Source organism: Aulostomus chinensis, chromosome 6 (assembly GCF_037954235.1).
Source record: "Aulostomus chinensis isolate RoL2024-O1b breed Wild chromosome 6, RoL_Achi_v1.0, whole genome shotgun sequence".
Lineage (NCBI taxonomy): Eukaryota > Metazoa > Chordata > Actinopteri > Syngnathiformes > Aulostomidae > Aulostomus > Aulostomus chinensis.
The window spans coordinates 9250077-9267297 of record NC_141325.1 but is presented as its reverse complement, the minus strand read 5'-3'; the positions used below and the strand labels follow the sequence as shown (position 1 = coordinate 9267297).

General features: G+C 42.3%; 1 protein-coding gene across 3 annotated transcripts in view; it reads right to left on the bottom strand.

Moving 5' to 3' along the window:
• grid2 (glutamate receptor, ionotropic, delta 2) overlaps positions 1 to 17221 on the bottom strand; it is a 506248-nt gene that overhangs the window by 467055 nt on the left and 21972 nt on the right. For all 3 annotated transcript variants that reach the window (XR_015116476.1, XM_086206352.1, XM_086206353.1), the window contains one exon: positions 535 to 643. Coding sequence is in view for 2 of the 3 variants with exons in the window: in XM_086206352.1 (XP_086062478.1) it covers positions 535 to 622 (88 nt within the window). In the remaining variant the exon portion in view is untranslated. The remainder of the gene's footprint in view (positions 1 to 534; positions 644 to 17221) is intronic.

Genomic DNA, 17221 nt, shown 5'->3' with positions numbered 1-17221 from the left:
ATATTTGAGGCCACCAAAGATAATCCTACAGCCGTGCAGTGCAACATCATGCCACTCCAAACCACCTGTTTTCCAGCGCATGCTGTGTGCACACAGCCATTACAGATGAAATCAGGAGGATAGAAGGCACCCAGTCCAACTAGTTTACTCTGTTGGTCAATTCATGAGACTACAGATGACCAGTGGAATTGAGAAATATTTTGCTCCTGTGAAGTAGTGTTGGCATTTATGGATTTGATACTCAACAATCTCCCAAACTCAAGTGCAAACTTCATTTCCAACCATAGTCACAATGGTGCATAACATAAAATCCACTTTTTCAAATTAGATTAGCCAACTATTCATCTCTGGAATCTCTTAAATGCGTCCATGATCTCTGGACTGAAGCGGGGCTTTAGAGACATGATGCTGTGATTTAAGCAGCGCAGTGCATATCAGAGCTGAACCCTCCAATCTGCTTCGTGAGGGACGCACACAGAGACTCATTGTGGCCGGGGAATGGGAGGGGGGGAGAAAAAAAACGCAGTAACTCACCAATGTGGATGATTGAATCCGAGAGCGCCGAGTTCCACCCCTGGCTCCAGAAAACGGCAATGAGCAACATAGCCGAAATAACTTTCATGTTGTCCAGCGATATCTCCCCCTGAAAGCAGAGAAAATCACAGCTCTCTGAGTGACAGCGAGCGGAGTTGAAATCCCGAGAAGCGGAGCTGGGCTTTTTAGTCCATTTGTAGGGCGGTCAAGGAAATTCCCGATAATATCTGCCTCGGTATTCTCTTATCTTGGCGGCTAGGTGTGATGCTTGTCTGTAAATAAGTAGATTCCCGGGGAGTCTCGGAGTGATGCCCTGTTGAAATTCCTCCCAACATTAAGGGCGAGCAGAGAGGCGCTGAGCTGCAGAGGTAACAAACCGCATCCAAACGCCGACGCGTTCAGACGGACAGAGGAGCTGAGGGATGCGGCCACTCAAGGAATAAATTTCGAACCATTCGATAACGAGGGGAAACCTGGTTATCTTGAAATGCAGGTCCTGTTATAATGACCCTTGATTACCAGCCTTTGAGACCTGCCGACGCAGTTTCCCCCCCTGCACCAATCACCAAACCACCAGGAGCACAAGCCTCAGCGGACCATGCCAGTGATGCCAACGGCCAAAACTTCCATTTTCCCATGGGCTTTTTTTTAAAATTATTATTATTTTTCCTTCACTTGGCTCCTGTTTAGATGTCAGCAGCACCAGAGCACCCGAACCAAGCGACTTTTGTTGGGAGGGAAAGAAGAACCAAATGATGAAAAGCCGTGTCACATGGCATTACAATGGAGCGGTACCATATTCCGTAATTGTCTGTTTCCTGAAGAGAGAAAAGGCCGGGAAAGGAGAGGGCTCTGACACATACAATAAAGGAGAGCTACAAGTCACTCTTCTTCTCTGCGCCAAGACAGGGGGATGGAGGCTTGGCGATCCGGTAGAGAGAAAAAATTAACCGATGATGCGCGTAACGACACTCCGTGGTCCGCACTCCGCACTCTGTATGCGGGTACACGCGTAAACCCCAGCCCGCACGGAGGCTGGTGAAGAAGAAGTATGCCGCGTCTGTGTGTGTGTGTGAGAGAGAGAGAGAGAGAGAGAGAGAGAGAGAGAGAGAGAGAGAGGAGGAGGGGGGGAGGAGGAAGAGGAGGGGGCACCCAGGAGAGAGAAAAAGAGAAACTATGAGCAGCAGCAAATGCAAGCCCCGGTATGCATCAGCTGTCTGGCGCTACCGTGGAGGAAAAGACAAGGAGAGATGTGCCCATCAGAGTGTGTGTGTGTGTGTCTGCGTGTGTGTGTGTGTTTTTGGACGGGGGGGGGGGGTGCAGAGGGGAGTCTGAAAAAGGGACAGATGAGGAAAAGCATAATCTGGAATTTTTAGCTCTGCCATGGTCAATCCAGCATCCACCAGCCACCTACCCTCCCAACAGCAGTGAGTGCCTGACATCGATAGGTCTTTGTATTGATCGAAATTCTATCAATCAGTCACATTGCCATTTTTTTTTTTTTTTTATTTTGTCATCAACCCCCACCATCTCCTCCCGAAAGATGGAATCCCCAGGATTCCTCTTAATCTGCCCCGGACCTTGGATTAGGGATTAAAAGGGGAGGGAATCACAGGCTACCATTGGACTGACTGTTTTGTATGCATTCAAGGAACAGGAGATTATACCGATAATGATAGGCCTACTAATGCTGCGAGAGCGGCCACCATCGTTCCTCAGTTTATGAAGCTGTTGATATCAACTGTTTATCTAACCACTCACTTTTGTGGGGGGGGGGGGGGATTCTTGTTCAATGAATGAGTGGCTGACAGGACGGAGATAAGAAAAACAACAGATACTGTGAACAAAATATGTTTTGGGAGGAAAAACAAGATGAAGCTCAACAGTGGCAGTGTCCAGTGTTGATGCTAGCATCCAAATACTGCGCTGTGGACATTTGTGATATTGTCAGATTCACTCCTTGTACTGGCCTTCTGCTGTTTACTGCTCCATTTGTGTAGAACACTCAGTACACAGAACATGTTTAAATAATGAGAAGTGTGTATTTTGGTCATCACACCAATTTAATTCCACAGCAAAACACAGTCAGGGCAAGGTTTTGTAGACTTTGAATAATATGCATGACTATTGCATCTTTTATTACTGTATGCATATAAATTGTCACTGTAAACAAAATCTTGTATCTAAATATCTTTAGTGGCTAATCCATGAAATCATTTCAATTGTAATATCATGGATTGTTCCTGTTCCCTGCGAAGCCAGCGGTGGAGGAGGACCTTGGGGGAGGTATTTGAGCTGTTGAGGAAACCTTGGGAAAAGAAAAAAAAAATTGTATGAAAGAAAAAAAAAATCTCCCACCAGATGGACACCACTTGCAGACCACCATATCTATCCCCGGTGTTGACTGAGGACTGATCCTTCACTGTAATCCTCCTATCAGTGTTGTACCGGAGCGGAGGACAGTGTGGATACTGATGAGTAGGTGTGCATGCTCTGACCCCGGAATGAATACACGAACACATGTATCCGGCAGTGATAAATGGGTTTATGGCGTGTATATGTGGGGGTTACTGCTGTCAGATTAGAGCTCCTCAGCTCCAAAATAACATCCAGGGACACAGGACAGAGAATTCATTGACTTGTTATGAATATATAAACCTTTAAGTCAAGTGGAAATATATAAACAAAAAAATTCAGTCTTTCATATTACAGTGGCAGTATTGCTCATCCTCTTGATTATTTAACTCTCTGTGTCTCCTTTTTGGAATGACATTCTACTTTTCACAAAAAAGATCCCTTGAGAATATGATCTCGTTCCAATGGAAACAACACAGGACTTGCTCCTTACAAACACAGAGCAAGGCCATTTGGGAAATGAAAGTTTTACACTCCATTCATGCCTTACAGCAATATTTTACTTTTGCAGATCTTTGTCTAGTACACTAACTCAACAAGGGAACCACTGTCACCATCGGTACTCAGATATTCTTCATCTTTTACCGTTGAATTGTATGAAATTAGAATGGTAAAGTGTTTGTTTGATAGTGGACTCACGGTCTCTAGGAACCATAGACCCACAAACATGAGAGGAAGGATTTGTCTGTCACGCAACTTTACGGTTTGTTCTGAAAACTAAACTTGAAGAGAATTTCTTTTTCAAGAAAAGACTGACTCATGCAACAGGAGGGAGAGAGGGAGGGAGGGAAAGAGAGACAGTGACAAAGAGAGAGAGAGAGAGAGAGAGAGAGAGAGAGAGAGAGAGGGAACGCAGTAAAAGTTCAGCAGGGGATAATTACAGCTTGCGACACCTGAAATGAGCAAAAACCAAGTTATCATTATTTTTAGAAATTGTTATTTATCATTTCTCAGGAGTACAGTAATCACTGTCAAACGCATTCTGACAGACAGAATTATTACTGGTCTTCCAAACGCACCCTTTAAGTCTATTTAATAATTGAAAACTTGTTTTATGTCTTCCGGAACCTTTTTGTGGCACATTACGGCAACAAATTCTTGATGCACAGTCAAATAAGAAGGGGGTTACATAACTCTTGTGGTCCAGTTTGCACCAATCTACAGTCTTGTGAGTATGAATGTGTGCATTATTCATATTGTTACTCAGATGGACATCTGTGGTCTCCAGTAAATTCACCTTGGAATGAAAGAAGCCCTTCCAGAGGTTAAACATATGTAAAAATGCCTAATTTGCATGTGTTGTTGCTGATGGAGGATTGTTTGACATAAATGAATTGAAAACATGTGGTTGTTGACCTGCTCTATCTGAGAATCGGTCGGGATTTGGCGCCGTGCAAATAACACTGACCCAGCTAATAGGGCTGTTGACGAAACTGTAAAATGTCAGTCGCAGATCAGCTGGATCAATATGCAGTGATAGAGGGTGAGGGATTGTAAGAGCTGGTTTGAACTACAGTGACTGAACACAGGGACGGCATGATAGTCCGGCAAGCCAAATCAAACAAGCTAGCTCAGGACTACGTCTGCTGGACTGCCCTTAAAAAAAAATAAAAAAAAGCTCCATCAGAACTGCTAGTCACTCCATCCATGTGGACTGTGTGTTTAGAGTCAGAGGTTTTACTGATTGTGTAAAGAAGTCACCCTCCCTCTCGGTTTTGCCAGTTGAGCCATTAAACGCCGAGCGGTAAAAGCCAATATTAGGGTGTCAGAAGCAAACCCAGCTATCATGAGCCCCCGTCCTCCATGCGAGTCTTTTTGTGCGCGCATGTTAGCTTGTTTAGGCCTCTGAAACAAAAGGCTCGACAGCAGTTATTAAGCCTGAGAACTATCAGACACTTTGAAATGGCCGCTAATAACCCATAGAGATGATTTATTCTCTCACAGGAAAACAAGCAGAGCAGAGATCAGCACAGGGTGACATTTATGTATCAATAAACAACGGAACCGATGCCAATGGGTTTTTTGGTTTTTTTTTGGTGTGTGTTTTAAACATGAACCGAGGCGGAGGCTGATGCGTGTCAAACTCTAAACTGAACACACTGGTTTGTTTTGGCCGACAAATACTGATTACTGTCTCTTTTACTTTTGTGCAACGATGCAAGCAGTACTTTTATTGAGTAGTTGTTTGGCACTTGCAAAGCCATTACACAGCTTTCTTTGCTACATAAGTGGTATTAGAAGGATCTTAGTGAAAAATCTTTGGACCTTGCATAACTTTGAGTCAGGCCACACACATAAAAGAACAATACTACCAAGAGCACAAGGCTATCTATCACTAACCTTGTATGAACTGTAAAGTGTGTTTCTTCTAATAATTGGATGCACCTGTTTTATTTATACTTTGTGTGTATCTAGTGATATTTTAGAGGTGGATTACCTGTCCGTGTACCCAGCGGCTTTTACCTGCTAATGGCTGTCTTGTGGTAGAGAGAGCTGTGCTTTGGGGCTTTACAGTGTCCAATCTATTCCAAATACACCCAAACACATGGCACTATCTCCTGAAAAGAGCCTAATTCCCAGCCACCATAAATCTAGCAGTGGCATAATGAAGACACAAAACACACACCGTGCAGAAACATCTGCAGTCCCCGTCCCTCTGCACAAACAACCAGGATCTAAAGTCATCTTTAGTGAATAATTAATAGATGTAAAGAGTTTTTTTTATCTAATAAGGAGGAGACCAGAGGAAAGGGCAAAGGGGAGGAGAGGAGGAAGGGGTGAGGTGATCAGGACATTTATTTTTTATCTCTCTTTATTTCTTATCTTTTATCGTCGTATTTGTGAGGGTTCTGGTATTTTAAGGAAAGAAGGAAAAATGTGTGTGCTATGTAAAGATGAGAAATGCGATTAAGGCTTTGATCTGCTGTCTGTTTTCTGTGTTTCTGCTCTTTGAAATATTAGCATATTACAGCTAACTGCAATCTGCACCACTTCACCTGTCCTGATATAGCAATATATTCACGTCTCCATCAGAAGTATGGACTCAAATGAAGTCTTCTGAAGTGAGCAATAAAATTAAACCTCCCTTTATACCCTTTATTCTCCCTAACCCAGGAGATAAAGAAGTAGATGGGGGAACTATGGAGAGAGGGAGGGAAGGAGGGAGGGAGGGGTGGTGAGATGGGATGGTTAGTGGCAGGCAGAGATTGAGAAAACATGAGAAAGACTAAGAGAGAGCGGGAGATCCTCGCCTGGGGCCTGGGTATTGAACTAATTCTGGGTGCCGAGGGGATGTTCTCAGGGGGTTCCCCCACCCCACCCCCCATTCTTTTCCTGCCATGTCTCCTTCCATATCTAAATGGTTGGACTCTCAAGTGCAAATTTGTAAGGAAATGTTTTCCCATGGGAGTAGCATAGTGGTGGAAATCTCACTATGACTCTCAATATTTGCAGTGTGGAACATACTGGAACAAGTTCTAACAAACTAGCAGAGACTGCACTGTCCCACCAGAAAGGAGTTTTAACACAACACACATGCATTAGAGTCAGAAAAATCCTGCCCCCCCCCCCCCCCCCCAAGAAAACACCAAGAATACACAATGTTTTAAAGGAGTCAGCTTTCACAACAAGGTCCCTGTCAGAGCAGCAGAGGCCACAGGAGGAGCTGTCCCCCCCTGATGATGCTGAAAGTCTCTCTGTGGCAAGGCAACACACTGGAGCTGTCCACACTGATGGTGCTGAAACAAGGCTCCAGCAGGCCACCATTAAAGGCTGCAAATAAATCATATTTTAAACTATACAGTATATTACGGGACGCATTTTGTGCAAATATCTCTACTAAATAAAGATCCTTCCCTAAAGTAATTCAGAGCGTTCGGCTGATCGATGTGTAACTTGCCGTGCATGTTGGTGGTGCCTCAAAACAAGCACAGTGCCACGTTTTAAGCTGTTTGGATCAGCAGGTCTCATTCAGGCTGCTAGAAGTCTGTTAACTGGGTGTGCAGGTAGTCACATTTTTTCAGCAAACTGTTGCGTTTTCTCTTTGATCCCTTGCTGAGATGACAGTCAGGACTCTCCATAGCTTTTGATGCTTCATGGCATCATCACAAAACCAATGTGGGCGCCCCTCGAAGAACAAGCCCAGCACTTCAACAGCATCAATTCCTGCAGTTAGATAAGGGCATGTTGTAGAATTACACCTCATGATTGGATGGCTATGAGACGCGTGACATCACACAACCCCTCGAACAACAGGCATCAGGCCACGCTTCAGGCCTATTCTGGTGTTGCCGTATCAGTTGATAGCCATGAGGAGAAGCGTTCTAAAAATGTGCTTCAGTGCAGACTCATCACACCAGCAGACACAAGCTGGTATCCTGGGAAATTACCACGCAGTCACGTTTTCCTCACAACACCTCTTAAAGTGGATTTAAAGTCAAAACCTTGTTGTGTTTTTGTCCATCAAGTTAGGATTAATTCATGTCATAAACACTGTTGCGCATTTGATTCAAAACTGCACCCTCTTTTTTTTTCCTTTTTTTTTTTTTTAATTGTGTGGATGGGGGATCAACATGTTTGTCAGTATCCATGGTAATACTCCTGCGTAGAAAGACTGGTGAGTATATCCCTCTTTTTAACCTGTTTGTTTATACCCTCTCTTAAATACAGAGTGTTTTCCATCACTGCAGGTATGACTAAATGTGAAGAGACACTCCACAGTCAAGTGCTGGAAGGGAAGGACGGATATGGGGAAAGGCCTCTATCAACCATAATGATTGCAAATTTCAAGGGGCCTGTGAAAAAGGTTTGTGTTTTCTTTACAACTAGATTGTAAAGGAAGGTTCCCCACAAACTAACCTGAAATGATCAAATTGCAAGGCACTGAAAAACTAGCGGGGTCAGCTAACGTGCGCAAAAAAGGGGTATAAGATTTGTTCATGTTCAGCTGGGAGATGAAACATAGCCATAGACAATATAGACACTATGTGTGTGCCGTCATCGCTGCCATTAGCCTGTTATTTGGCTGCAGCAGTTAACAGAGTGGGCTGCATCCAGTATAGTATTAAAACTGAGAAGCGTTTACTCGCTTCTGTTGAAAAGTGGGACTTTTTATGAGTCCCCAACAGCCCAAAGCATCAGAACCTTCCATTGCAAATGCTCTTGAAGTCAGGACCTTCATCATTTTTTCATTCATTTAAAGTGACTTGCAACACCCTAAGTGAATACACTCTACAAATGACCCCCAGTGGGAATGAAAACATACATTTAACCGCATCAGTCACTTGCTGGGTCTGTGGGGTTTCAGCCATTCCAGGGTTGCCTGCACTGCTGTGTTGAACTAAACGTCCATCAGGTCACAGCAAGAGACAATTCAGTCCATACAAACACTGTCAGACAAAACGAGTGACTGACTGACAATCCTCTTTATAGTGTTTACTGAATTAGCTTGTATTATAGTGTTTGATTGGACACGAGTAAAAGGAGGCTTTTGTCCAAAGTATCCCTGTGGATGCCCTCCAAGGATGGGAATTCAGAGCCTCATCCAGGGAGCTGCGTCTGTCAGCTTAGTCATGGATGTACAGGCCAGTAATGGAGGATGATTAACAGCTTGGACTTTCATAGGTAAAATTATTTTTTTATGTTACCTGTATCTTTAAATAAAACAGGCGTCTGTCTAAGTCTTTTTGATCTGCGGTCGATCAAAATATCTAATAGTTATGAGTCAATAGTTTTGATGATGAATACGTGTAGTCACCGATCTGGTAGAATTACACTGAGCGATCTGAGAGAATTGCTTGAATTTCACACAATCGCATGCTTTGTTCATGCATTATGAGTTGTGCCATTTTATGGGCAAAACAGTGACAATTCTATTGACACTGAAATGGGATTCTTTAATGTATTTATATTATATACATTTTCCCGGGTATATGTCAATTTAATAAAGCCATAAAAATACTAAAATAATTCTCTTTGATACTCAGTAGAAATCGGGGACAAGCACATATTTATATGTGATATGGAGTCTCAAGCTCATTAGGCCCATCATACTTACGTAAGCATTAGCTTGCATGAATTAGCAGCTACCAGGGTGAGATAATTAATCTTAGGTGAAAGGTTATGTCAATAAAATGAAGCATATTCCTGGTCCAACACTGGTTTCTTTATCATCCACTTTACTTGTAACTGCTGTCATCCTGTAAAATCTGATTGCTAACAGCTCAGCCTTCAAACAACATGAAATTACTTTGCATCCGTGGTAAATAGATCTGTTTTCTGATAAGCAATATTATATCAGTCCTCCTCGGAAGCAATAACACCCCTCCGACTGTTGCTCTCTTTCAAAGCTCTATTGCAGTTCCTTGTTTGTTGTTCTACACAATTATTGCAATAAAGCAGTTTCGTGCACAGACAGAACCTACGGAGAATCAAAAGAAATATCAAGTTCAGTCAAACTGGCCAACCTAACTGCAGTCGGTGCATATTCAACATCATTCTACAAGCCAGTCAGAGCAGGGCAGACTCATACCTGACACATGCAGATCAAGTGTTAGATCAAGTATTACCTATCAACAACTGTTCATGTGGCTAGCATCTGCTGTATACACAGCATATTGGTGTCCTACATGGCAAAACCCATACTTTCTGCCAGTAAACAGCATTAGAGCCCCCCCACTGGGGCCTGTGCTGAAGACCAGATTGGTCTGCTTTCTATATGGGATGAACTGAAGCCTTATGTATTTATTACAGGCTGCATTCATTCTTATACTGTTGACTCCCTCAAGTATGAGCAACCTGAGGTAAACAAAGTTTACTTTTGAAACTTTAAGACTGACGTACTAAACATTGGGTTCAGACAGTGTGTGTGTGTGTGTGTGGGGCGGGGGGGGTTCTGTTGTTGTTTTTTTTAATAGAGGTAGGAATTGGTTCACAGGCGAAAAACTGAAGTTTTGCCTCCCGGCATGAATTTGTACATTAGATATCGAAAATAAAAAATTGGATCTAATGCTGTCTGTTTCTTTCCTCTGATCCTAGTAGGAAGCAACTGGCTGTCTGCTATGGTCTGTTGACAAAGAGATCGACCGTGTTAAAAAGTACTCTAGATGAGAAAAAAAAAATCAGTGCGAAATAAATTGCTTCAGTTTCGATATTGTACAAAATCCCTTTATGCACATTCAACTTCTCGTCGTCCCATCTGCATTCCGCATTTCGACAGTCCCTCTTTAATTCAGAGGTGTCAGAGAAAACTTTTTTGTAATCTGTGTTGCTGAAATTCCATTTTGGCTCACATACACAGTGTAATATAAGAAAAGAAAATAGAAGGAACAAAAAAACTTTGTGAATGATGCAAATGTTTCCTAACTGGAAACCTTCTCTAACAGCAATCTTTCACCACAGTTATGACCACACCATAAAAAAAATAAATAAATAAAGTTTTTGCAGTAAGAGCTTCATCTAAAGAGGAGACTGTTCAGTGTGAATGGCGTCATATTTAACAGAATCATGAAATAAAGTGGCAAGCTAGAAAACTACATCCGCTGTCAAGTCATTATGGTCTCACAGTATGAGCGGTCTGGATTCAAACATGACGCCCAGCTGTGGCATTTCTGTGCGCAGCCGTCTGCATGCTAGGTTTCCTACGGTTCTCCGGCTTCCTCACATAGAAAGAAAACCCAGGGGGTTAGATTCAACGGTGACTCTAATAACTTATCCATAACTGAGAAAGGTAGTCTTGACTGGTGATGTGCCCGTGCTGCACCCTGCTGCTGCTCACCCAGTGACAGTTGACACTTTATGCAAAAGTCTCATAATATTGAATACAGGCATGAATATAATTATACAGGAATTTAGTGAACTGAGATTTCATTCTGACTGAATATCGATGGATTATTTCACCTTTCTGCTTGGGCTCTTACTCTGTGCTCCCAAAATGCCGTTCCTTTTCTTTCTTTAATATAGTCATAGCTGGAAACCATAGTAAAGTGTGTACTCATTCTCTCCTGGTGCTGAAATACATCTCTCTCTCTCTGTGTAAGTTTGTCATGTTTTCTACTATGACTGGTAATTGTGGAAGCAGCCACAAAAACAAAAACAGAAATGGTGATTCCCTGATTCCCCCAGGCAACACTGAATATAAAAAACTTTGCAGCTGTAGGTCTTTGTTTGCTGATTTTACGGTGTTTTTAGTGTATCATTCATAACCTGACCCATGTAAAATGTATTCTGGAAAAAAATGCTGACAATTATTTGATTTTTGACAGTATTTTCTGTTCCACAGGGAAATAAAAGATTTTTTTTTTTTAAAAAGAAAAAGAAATCTTCTGTTTGGAACCTGGATTTATCTGACGTTCAGTCATCTGCTCTGGAAAAATATCTTGGAAGAAGAAGTAGGTTGCTTGATGCAAGTAAAGACCTTTATGATTATAGCTATAAGGTGAAAATGTATATTCACATCTTAAACAAATCCTCTCTTTTCCCAGAGCTGATGATGAAAGTAGCTCAGAGGTGAACAACTGCCTCCCTTCCATCTCTTTGGAGAGCCACACATGCGCGGCGGCGGCGGCAGCAGCAGCAACTCGTTTCCCCGGCCGTTGATGATGGTTGATTGCGCTGCCTGAGAGCTGCGCTGTCATAAAGCCCATTAAAACAGATTGACTGAGTAAGATTTCAGTTTAAACGCCGTGGAAACTGCTGTACATCTGGACTGATCCTCACCCACTCATCCACAGGGAAGAGTGCATCACGGTTCTCATCTTCTTTTTAAAAACGGGCATGTAGGTAGCAGACAGAGCAGGAGAAGAAAAATAACACCTCAGAATACTGGCGCATCTGTGTTGAGGTTGCCAATTTGAATGTTAATTTACTGCAACTTTGAATTACTTTAATACAAATTTCAACTCATCCTCTGCAAAAAAAAAAAAAAAAAAAAACCTTTTCCAGATTGCCTCATTCAATCACTGTTATTTAAAATGGCAAAGCTATTAATAAAATTGATGATGTTTTTTGGCAAAAGAATATAGCGGAGTAATCAGAAATTGGGTGAAGTATCAGCAACTGTTGGTATGTTTGAAGTTTTAAGGAGCATCTTGAAGCGTTAACAGACTCCGCAGATCTAACAGTGGTAAATAAATTAGCGCCGTTATATGTTCAGTTCCCTCGTCTCAAAGTCAAAAAAATGAAATGCCGGAAATGCGGTATGAGATTAACAAAAGCTAAAGATGATTTAACGTTTGATTCTACAGCATGAACTACACCAATTAATCACACACTTGTGAATTTTGAAGCTTTTTGTGATTGTTACAAACAGCTGTTGCTAACAAGTCACTACACGGAGGTTAATATTATCATCTGTTAGTTGCAGAGCTTTTGATCTGCAATCCCTTTGTCTTTTGGCTGAGAGGAACTTGTAGCGATGCTAACTTGCAGGTCCACACAAGGCTCGTGGACATGTTAAAGCCAAACACTCCTGGATACCACGGCAGTGAGCTCTGGCCAAGGGGGAGGCACAACGCTGGAGAGTGGAGGAATGAAGATCAGGGCAGATTACACAGGATATTTGTCAGGATGAGCAGGTGAAAAAGATTGCAAATGCTGTGCATTACATTCAGGAGCAGGGTCACTTGTGCTGATGAACAGTCACCAGGATGACACATGCCACTAGTCTTTTCTCCTCTTCATGCACGGCAGATAGCAGATTACATTTTTAGATTTACGATTTAAATTCCCTAAGAATGAAAGGTACGTGAACATAGGAATCGAACCAGGACACACTTTACACGTTTTTTTCCCAGCTTGACTCTGTTGCGTGCTGTTAAAAGCAGGCTGTCCCAGCTTTAGCCCAGCTGCGGCCCACTTTCACTTTCATGCTGCTCAGCCACACATGCCTGCACCCTTTCCAACTCTCCTCGCCTCTCCACTGCTTCGTCTCTCTCATTTTTCTCCTCTTTCCCCCCATTCTGCTCTCACTACCTATGCTCCTGCTCTCTTGTTCCCTCTCTCCCTCCCTCTCCTTTCCCTCTGCAGTGACCAGAGGGCGATTAATTGAACTCATGATGGTTATGAGACAAGGTTGTTAGAATGAGCTTCAGAAGAAAAAGAGCCACTGCATATGCGTCACCACAGACTGAGGGGGGGGAGGGGGGTGGGAATATCCCTGGCTTGCTTTACATGATTACAAATGGCCGATGTGACAGTGTCCGACTCAAAAGGAAATAACGGCTGTTGTGGCTGTGTGCTGAAACAGAGGAATAAACATCAAAAAGTGACATGATAAATGCTTCAGCCATTATTATCACTGATGTCAGGACAGACAAAGCAGATACTAAGCTGATAAGAGAGAATGGAACTGTTGGCAGACATGATCTATAACATTCCAACTTTGTTTTCATGTGACTGAAACCAACTATTGCTCGCTAAAAGTTTTCATTGGAGAACAATCACATTTCACCATGTTGCACCGCCGTGTTTCAACCGCCAAGAATAGATGGAGATGATAATTTGTAGTGTTTTAACCTTAAAGGTGGGCTACGGTGGCCAGAACACTTATGACAGTATAACCAGTGATTAACAGTATAATTAACAGTATAATTAACCATTTATCACTATTGTCATCATGCTTTATTGTCGTTTACATATGGCGACCAAATCACAAACCACTTTGGGCAGACCTGCTGTTGGCTGACTGGTGTTTCACCAGCATTTCTGAAATAATAACGACCACGGTTTGGAATAAAAAAATGTAAATTCAACTACCACTGCATGACTGCAAGGTGCTATTAAATCCTACGCGCTGGTCTTTTAAATTTAGATGCATTAAGTAAATTGACAAAATAAAAAAAACAACTTGTAAATATGTGGCTCACATGGTAGCCTTTTAGACTGAGGTGGAAGACAAAAGACCAAACAAGTAGACGCAGCTCTCTGACTCATTGTGCTCTACCATGACTGCCAGGGAAAGAGGTGGGAGGGAAAGAATAAAAGATCAAAGACCCGGCATATTCACCTGCACTCTGTGAACAATTTGTTCACATTTAATACACGGGATAATGGAGGAAAGAGTTGACGTTATGTATTCACAAGTGCATCCAACACAGACAATGTGTGACCCAGCTGTCTCAAGACAGATAATATGAGATAAAGCCAAATTACAGGTACTATCAGGCTGTCTTTAAACTACTCGCACGTTTGCCGGCCTTTTATCGAGTACACTAGAAGGTATGAGAGCACTCAGAGAATGCAGACTTCCTACAAAGGCCGTGTCATATTTCCCTAGAAATTAATGAAAGTCAAGAGACAAGAATCACTAAATTAACACATCATGACTCTTTTTTTTTTTTTAACAGACATCTTTGTTTGAGCTCGTCATGATTTAAATAGGAGCAGCCGCTACGCGTTCGTACTCTGGGTCCACTGGTTCCACCATTGACTCCAGCTCTTGACTCAAGAGATTACATGATGAGACAACATAACATAGAAGTTGGACTGACAGAAAAGTCAATCGAGTGTTTGATAAATGCCACCAGCATCACCACCTGGTCAGAGTCAGCTGAGAGGCTCCAACTGCAGTTAGAGGTTGTCATGGTGACGCCAACTGCTTAGCTCTACTAGACAAGACGAAGGTTCAGCTGAGAGGTACCTTTCAAACTCTAGCTGTAACTGCTATCACCGCAACGTTTATATCGTGAGGCACTGGAGACCCTGCTGAACACTGTGATATGAATATTTAGTTTAGTTAGAAATGCAGCCAGATAAACTGAACGATGCAAGTCACACACACCACTGTGGATTAAAAATTAATGTAGGTCAAACTGCAAGCAGACACAACAATTATGTGAAAGAGTATTATTCACACTCAAATCTAAACAGCCCCATAATTAGGATTTTGATCAGCATGCCAGTATGAATGTCAAAAGCCGTATAAAAATAAACATATTGGATAACAAAATCAATCAGGAACCTTTAAAAAAAAAAAACACCTAGTGTTAAAATCACAACCGTGTAAAGTTAAATAGGATTCATTTAAAACAGCTTAGCACTTTCTCCAGGTGTGATGTAGCCTCAAGCCCCTGAACCTTCTGGAATTTTTAGTCTATTTTTTTAATCTCTGAATGTTAACAAAGGAGGGGAAAAAAAGGATTTGCTCCTTGATCTGGATGTGACAAAATTCAGTGGGTTCTTTCTTGGCCGGTCCAATACAACTCCTGAAAATTTTGTTCTCATCTCCAAAATAGTTTTTGCCTTTATCCCACAGACAGAAAAGAAAAGTGGCTCTGCAGCAGACATGCTGGTTCTCTTGCTCATTTGAAAAGGGTATAGTGCATTTTTGCTGTGAGGGTTAAGGTCAAGGTACTGCAACCCTGAGGTACTGAAGCGGCCAATCATGTAAGCCAAAGATCAGATCAGAGGATGACCACAGGCAAAAGCACGGGTTACCGTGTGGCACTGTAGCATTCTGCTTTTTCCCGCAGCAGCAACAAAGAATATGGGAGAGACTGAGACCTTTTTCGAGCTGTACAACCCTGTCCTGAGGGAGTACAAAGATGTAAATCTGCATGCAATCTTATGCTATAACGCTAAACAGTTAGGATTCCTGGTTAGGGGCCTTACAGTTGCACACGTCACATCAACAGCCACGTAGTGACACACCCACACCGCCGCAGCACCTGATTCAGTCTGACACCAGCCTTAAGTAGTAAACCTTGTCATCTCAGTGCTTTAGTCTCGCTCCATCTGTCTCTGGGATGTTGAGTTTCTTCTCAATCCTCTGACAGATACAATTATTTACCATTCACTAATCCATTTTATCTTGAACTGTCTAACTTGAATGGCAACCAATTGATTTGGCATCCTCTGTCAAGGCTCAGTCTCGATCTGCTCATACTTAATCCCTCCATGTCTTGCAATTATTCTTATCTGAATGTGGAGGTGCAGTGTGAGAAATCCATACTTGAAGCTTAATCAACATGCAAGTTGACATGGATTCCTTGGCTCTTATGTAACTCTGTAATCTTGACCTCAGTCTGGGCTTGTGCCTACTGTAAGGATGATGCATTGTTTATTCATTTACAAACCCAAACACGTGGAATTTACTTCAACTGCGGAACCCATTCTATTTAGAAAAACCCTTCTGCTGTGTTCAAGTAAAAATCTGACCTGTTTTTTACACGTTTAGATTTGTGAAATACAGCTTTAATCTACTGATCCATTACTTAATGCAAAAAAAAAAAACACGATCATGTATTTAAATAACAAAAAGGGGGGGGGGGGTCACCTTTTTCAAGTAGCAGGAGGATTACAGGGAATACATGAATACAGGATATTTCCAAGTGTACATAACCAGGCAGATTGAGAGAGAGCATTACGTGTACCAGTATATTCAGAGTCAGTGGCATAAAGGTAGTAATCTGCAGTACCTCCAGCCAACAGCAGAGGACTCTGTTCCTGCTCTGTCCTCAGATTATCATAAATAGTTTCAGTTTTGATGTCTTGTGATGAAGAGGAACAACAATCCTTCCAGCTTTACCTAGACACAGTAAATACATCAGGTACTTTTGTCCTTCCTGTGTAATACAAGCAATTGATTTATGTTCTCTTGGCCTTGTGATGTTTCACTGTGGTCCGTTTGTAAACTCTAAAGATTGATAGATAAAAGAAAATAAATCTTAGATGACATTAAGTGCACAATGTGTAATCAAATCTGGTCATGAAAAATATAAAATCTCATCCATATGTTGCAACCGTGAGGCACAAATCAACATTTCAGCTTATAGATAAAAGGATGTGATGGGTGCAGGATTGGATCAGGTGGAGAGACGGACTCCAGATCGCTGTTGTGGTTTGCTGTCTGACAACGGATGACACTCTGGACATGTGTTAAAGATTAAAAATGAAGCGGGTCAGCTTCAAGGAAGTCTCTCACACTCGGGCCAGACAGTCGTGACTGCTACCTGGTTGAGGAGTTACATCTCCACACAGACAGCGTGGCCCAGCGGGGCAGAGAGCTCTGAGTGTATTTCTGTCTCAACAATAAACTTGGTGTCATCCATCATCTCTGAGCAGTCAGAAAAGTGAAGAGCTGTTGCCAGAAAAAGCCACTAAGGTTTTATTCACCTTTGTTTGAAGAAGAAACTTCACTTAATTCTTTCAAGAAAAGTTTATTTTTAAAAAACTGGACTGAAAGGGGCTGCATGGTGGTGCAGTGGTTAGCACTGTGGCCTCACAGCAAGAAGGTTCCGGGTTCGAGTCCCGGCTCGGGCGCGGATTCTTTCTGTGA